The sequence below is a fragment of the Harpegnathos saltator genome, unplaced genomic scaffold (assembly GCF_003227715.2).
Source record: "Harpegnathos saltator strain DR-91 unplaced genomic scaffold, Hsal_v8.6 scaffold130, whole genome shotgun sequence".
In the NCBI taxonomy this organism is placed as follows: Eukaryota; Metazoa; Arthropoda; class Insecta; order Hymenoptera; family Formicidae; genus Harpegnathos; species Harpegnathos saltator.
The window spans coordinates 237704-244274 of record NW_020229907.1 but is presented as its reverse complement, the minus strand read 5'-3'; the positions used below and the strand labels follow the sequence as shown (position 1 = coordinate 244274).

At 40.0% G+C, this 6571-nt stretch overlaps 1 protein-coding gene across 1 annotated transcript; it reads right to left on the bottom strand.

Annotated features, from left to right (window-relative positions):
- Positions 1-575: 575 nt before the first annotated feature.
- On the bottom strand, positions 576-1075 carry LOC112590668 (histone-lysine N-methyltransferase SETMAR-like). The gene is made up of 2 exons (XM_025307917.1): positions 837-1075; positions 576-714 (listed from the first exon to the last, which is right to left on the bottom strand). Exons 1-2 carry the CDS (start codon positions 1073-1075, stop codon positions 576-578), a joined length of 378 nt encoding a protein of 125 aa, XP_025163702.1.
- Between the last annotated feature and the right edge of the window lie 5496 nt (positions 1076-6571).

Below are 6571 nucleotides of genomic sequence, written 5' to 3'. Positions count from 1 at the left end.
TGCGTTTGAAGAAAAGAGGCCATTTACTGGCAAAGGACATCGTAAAGTGATACTGCTTTATGACAATGCCCGACCACATGTTGCGAAAGTGACTCAGGACCATATCTTTGCGTTAGGCTGGGAACTTCTCCCGTACGCGGCGTATAGCCCAGACATGGCGCCTTCCGATTACTACCTATTCCGGTCTCTGCAGCATTTCTTGGCTGATACACATTTTGTGACACTTGAAGAGATACGAAAATGCATTGATGACTTTATCGCCTCGAAGCCGGTGAGCTTCTACCATCAGGGAATTCGCAAGCTGCCCGAAAGATGGCAAAAGGTCATCGATGCAAACGGGGAATATTTCGTTGATTAATATAGTTTTGTTTGTTTTTAAATAAATTTTGAATTTTGCAAAAAAAGGCTCAGAACTTTTTTGCGCTCCTAATAGTACGATATAGTTTGATTCTTTTTTTCACACATTTGCGTGCAAGTAAAGGTACAATGGAAATATAACATATTGAGTTTATATATAATTCCATAGTGAAAATCGAATAAATTTCAAACGCAAAATATTTAGCAAAAAAGCGATTTTAATCAACTAAATATGTTCCATTCTGTTCAATGACTTTCTGCCATCTCTCCACGAGCTTCATTATCCTTCTTTCATAGAAGTCCTGAGATCTTTGGGCAAAGAAGTCATCCAAGTGATTTTTGAGGACGTTCAGGGAACTGAAGGTTTTATTATTCAAATTGTTCTGTAGCGTTTGGAACAAGTAATAGTCTGACGGTGCAAGATCCGGACTATACAGTGGGTGCACCAAAACATCCCACCCAGTCGCAATAACTTTTACCGGCTCATCAGAGGAACGTGTGGTCTAGCGTTGTCCTGGTGGAACACAACACCCTTTCTGTTCGCCAATTCGAGCTGCTTCTGATGGACTGCTTGCTTTAATTTGGTCAGTTGTGAGTAATATTTGGTCGAATCAATCGTTTTGTTGGGTGGCAGTAGCTCATAATGGACAATATCTTTCCAATCCCACCAGATACAGTGCATGACCTTTTTCGGGTGTAATCCAGCCTTTACGACCATCTGAACAGCCTCCCCGCGCTTTGACCATGATCTTTTTCGACTGACATCGTTGTAGACAGTCCACTATTCATTGCCATTGATCATCCGCTTTAAAAATGGTTCATTTTGATGGCGTTTGAGCAGCAAATCGCAAGCTAAAATTCGGTCCATTAAATTCTTTCGTTCAGTTCGTGCGGTACCCAAACATTAAGCTTGTTTACAATCTCAAGCTTCCGTAAATGTCTTGAGTTGATTGGTCAATGTTGAGGTTATGTCCAATCTCTGTAGTCGTCAAATGCCGGTCGGAGTCGATTAAAGCCTTGATTTGATCGACATCAGTAGTGACTGGCCGACTAGAGCGAGGAGCATCTTGGAGATCAAAATCTCCGCAACAAAATTTCGCAAACCACTTTCGACATGTACATTCGCTTAAGGCATTTTCTCTGTACACGGCACATATCTTTTTGTAAGTTTGCGACGTGTTTTTGCCTTCACGGAAATAAAGAAGCGGAATGCACCGAAAATACACGTTTTTTTCTTCCATGTTCAAAATATAATTAAACTTCATATACGTTACGGACCTCGATGAATACTTTTTTAAAATGTCGGCACAAATTTCAGCTTTCACTTAATGTACGACATTTTATGTTTGCCATGTGCGAGCGGAAAGACAACTGCGAACGACATCAGTCGGAATTTCGCTACAAAATTATACATCGATCCAAGAATTGAAGTAACATATCCTCAAAATATTGAATATAATTTACATAACTATACATTTTTCCTTTGATATTAATAGTTAAACAAGGTGGGTTTTAACTCAATTTTTATAATGAATTTTCAAAATCCTGATTTTATTAATGAAATATTTTCAAACCTGATTTTATTAATGAAATATTTTCAATCCTGACTTTATTAATGAAATATTTTTAATCCTGACTTTATTAATTAAATATATTAATTAGTACCCCCTCCCTCTTTATTGGTACTCCTTTTTATTGATACCCTCTTTTTATTGATACCCTCCCTCTCTCCAGAATTTTTTGATTCTATGGGCAAGATGGCGGTCATGACGTCAAGCATATGTCCAGAGAAAAACGTGTCGAGTGTTGCTAGACTCGAACCTAGGTTCCGCGCACAGACTTCTATATAATACACTAGACTGCTAACTGCGTCCCTTTAATTGTTGCCAAAAAGTATGTACGACTTGCGCAGAATACGAATTAAGTGATGCGCAGTAAACAGTTTTGTATACTTCTGTAGGCGCGCTACTGTTTCGGCATGTTTTTCTGTGAGTATTTATTTATAATTTATATAAAAATTTAATAACAAAATTTTATAATTTGATATAACATATATATTTTTCATGATCGCGCGCACACACAAATATTTTATTACTTACCGTAATTTTACCAATATTATTTTTCGCAATACGTATTTTTTTCTTAATTACTAGGTGCGCAACCAAGATTCCGGGTTTCACATAAGGGATGGCGCTAACGACATATGTCGACATATATGTCTGAAGTTGTGTTTTTTTATAGCTTGGACATCTGTTAACAATAACCAGTCGTAATACAAACACATATCGCAACGCAAAAATATTTTTTCTAACAACGAAGATGTAGAGTTTTGTGCCAAATAAAAAGCTTTGCTTTTCTGCTTTAACTTGAAAAAAAGTGCAGCTGAAGCACGTCGTTTGCTTGAGGAGGCCTACGGCGACCATGCACCATCGAAAACTACCTGTGAAGATTGGTTTAAACGTTTCAGAAGTGGCGATTTCGACACTGAGGACAAGGAGCGCTCCGGAAGACCAAAAATAATTGAGGACGCTGATCTGTAAGCGTTATTGGATGAAGATGATACGCAAACACAAGATCAACTTACGGAGGCATTAAACATGACTCGCCAAGGTATTTCCGAACGTTTACATGCCATGGGAAAAATTCAAATGGAAGGAAAATGGGTGCCGCATGAGTTGACTGAGAGACAGATGGAAAATCGAAGAGCCACTTCCGAAATTTTGTTTTTGCGACATGAAAGAAAGAGTTTCCTGTATCGAATTGTTACTGGCGATGAGAAGTGGATATATTTCGAGAATCCCAAACGTAAAAAATCGTGGCATTCACGTGGCAAAGCATCAACATCGACGGCTCAGCCAAATCGCTTCGGAAAGAAGACAATGCTCTGCGTTTGGTGGGACCTGAAAGGAATTGTATTCTATGAGCTGCTGAAACCGGGCGAAACTGTCAATGGGCATCGCTACCGACAACAACTTATCAATCTGAACCATGCATTGCTCGAAAAATGGCTAGAATAGGACACGAGACAGGAACGAGTGATATTGCAGTACGACAACCCTCTGTGCCATCGCACTTCCATCATCCAGGACACCATCGAAACGCTGAAATAGGATTTGCTATCGCACCCGTCGTATTCGCCAGACCTAGCCCCTTCCGATTATCACTTGTTCCGGTCGATGGCGCATGGCTTGGCTAGGCAACATTTGGCCAATTTCGAAGAAGTGCAAAATTGGTTGGATGAATGGTTTCGGTCCAAAGACGCATCGTTTTATCGTCGCGGTATTCATGTATTGCCAGAGAGATGGCAAAAATGTGTAGCTAGCGAGGGACGATACTTTGAATAAACCATTTTTTGTATTTCTCTTGAAATTTTCCATTTTTCATTGATCAAAGAAATCCGGAAACTTAGTTGCGCACCTAGTATAACTGATATTATAAACGTGTATCACATTCAGGCACGTCTTATTGCAATGGCGATTACATATACGTGTGTTACTTCGAAAGATTAGAATCGTGTCCGTATTTTGCGCATCTGCTTCGCGCATTACATGTATTAGGTGCGCAACTAAGTTCCCGCTGTTTTTCAAGAGATGGCTCCAGTAGTAAGTGCTGGTCGATTGTGACATAACCAAAACGTCATGAACCAAGCTTAGACATATGGTAAACAAACCGCTTTGACACATTAGTGATTTTGTTTTTGCGTCATATACTTTTGGTTGTGTGAAAATGTCTGATTTTGTGCCAAATAATCGTCATTTGCGGGAAGTGTTGCTTTTCTTCTTTCATTCGAAAAAAACGGCGGCTGAAGCGCATCGAGAACTCCAAAAAGTTTACGGAGATGCTGCTCTAAGTGAAACAACGTGCCGTGATTGGTTCCGTCGCTTCAAAGACGGTGATTTCGATGTTGACGACCGTTCGCGTGAAGGAAGGCCAAAAACCTTCGAAGACGCTGAATTGGAGGCATTGCTCGATGAGGATCCGTGCCAAACGCAAAAAGAGCTTGCTTCAGCATTAGGAGTTACCCGCCAAGCCATTTCCAAGCGATTGCATGCGTTGGGAATGATTCAAAAACAAGGAACTTTGGTTCCTTATGATTTGAAGCCAAGAGACGTTGAGCGTCGTTTTTTCGCCTGTGAACAACTGCTCCAGCGGCAAAAAAGGAAGGGTTTTCTTCATCGTATCGTTACGGGTGATGAAAAATGGATTCATTACAGCAACCCAAAGAGAACAAAATCATGGGGACTGCACGATCATACTTCTACGTCGTCGGCTTTGCCGAATATTCACGCTGCGAAGGTTTTGCTGTGTATTTGGTGGGACCAGGGCAGTGTTATTTATTATGAGCTGTTGAAACCGAACGAAACCATCACTGGGGAACGGTATCGAACTCAATTGATGCGATTGAGCCGAGCACTGCGCGAAAAGTGACCAAAATACGAGCAGAGGCACGAAAAAGTGATTCTACAGCATGACAACGCTCGGCCTCACGTTGCCAAACCCGTTAAAACCTACTTAGAACCGCTCAAATGGGAAGTCTTACCCCACCCGCCATATTCCCCAGATATCGCGCCGTCCGATTATTACTTGTTCCGTTCGATGGCACATGGTCTGGCTAATCAGCAGTTCCGCTCATATGAAGACATCTCAAAATGGCTTGATTCGTGGATAGCCTCAAAAGACTTCTATTGTGACGGTATTCGAGCTCTGCCAGAAAGATGGGAAAAAGTTGTCGCTAGCGATGGGCAATATTTTGAATAATTCATTTGTAACCATTTTTTCACAATAAAGTTGCATTTTCATCAAAAAAACAGCGAGAACTTAGATGCGCACCTAATACATAGGCAACACTTATACAGGTTGCGTGAAAAGTTCACGGAGCGAAACTGAAATAAAGAATACCTAATTCTCAAAATGATTTTATTCTTCAATATAGTCTCCATTAACTTCAATACACTTGGCCCAATGGCTCTCTAATAATTTTATTCCATCGCGGAAGTGTGTTTCTGGAAGGTCTGCGAAATATGCCTTTACGGCTGCTATAACTTCTTCATTCGACAAAAAATACTTTCCACGGAGGAATTGTTTCAGGTTTCGGAACAGATAGAAGTCGTTGGGTGCCAAATCTGGCGAATACAGTGGATAATCAAGCAATTTGTACTTCCATTCATTGAATTTAGACATTAACAAAACACTTTTGTGAGCAGGTGCGCTGTCTTGGTGAAAAATGATTTGTTTGTGCTGCAAACCAGGTCTTTTCTCACGAATTTTTGCGTCCAATTGGTCCAAAAGGTTACAATAATATTCAGAGTTAATTGTTTTACCCTTTTCCAGATAGTCAATTAACAAAATCCCTTTAGCATCCCAAAAAACTGATGCCAAAACCTTTTTTGCTGATCTTTCATGCTTTGTTTGCTTTGCAGCTGAACATCCAGCTTCAGTTCACTGTAAGCGTTCCTGTTTCAATTTAGAATCATGGTGATAGATCCAAGTCTCATCCATAGTTATAAAACAACGCACAAAATCGGTTTTATTCTTCTTAAAACGATCCAAATGACGCTGAGAAATTTGCTTTCGAGCGAGTTTTTGTCGAATTGTTAACGTATGCGGCACCACTTTTCCAAACACCTTTTTCATTTGTAATTCTTTATGCAAAATATGCCGTACCCGTTCATCTGAAATGCCTGCGGTATGAGCAATTTCATACGTAGTCATACTTGGATCTTCAGAAACAATAACATGTATTTGCTCAACGATTTTTGGTGTTGATGCGCTTTTTGGACGTCCATTGCGAGGATCATCTTCAATGCTTGTACGACCACGTTGGAACTCAAGTGCCCATTTACAAACCATTGTTTTTGAAGGAGCAGATTCCCCTAACATCTCGGAATGAATTTCCATTACCTTTAAACCTTTTTTAACAAAGAACTCAATCACTGCACGCTGTTTCAAATTTTCTATTGCAAACAAATATACTGACATGTCAACTTCAATTGGCTTGTAAACACAGAAAGAATTGACACATGGAAATGAAACTTAATCTAGGTTCATGTGAAGAGCGATTCTATATAACCGACTACAATTTATAATTCTACCGTTTACTTATAGATGCCGCTCCGCGAACTTTTCACGCAACTTATACATAAGGAGAATAATAGGAATTAGCAGTCTAGTGTATTATATAGAAGTCTGTGGTCCCGCGGTTGCTATCGAACAC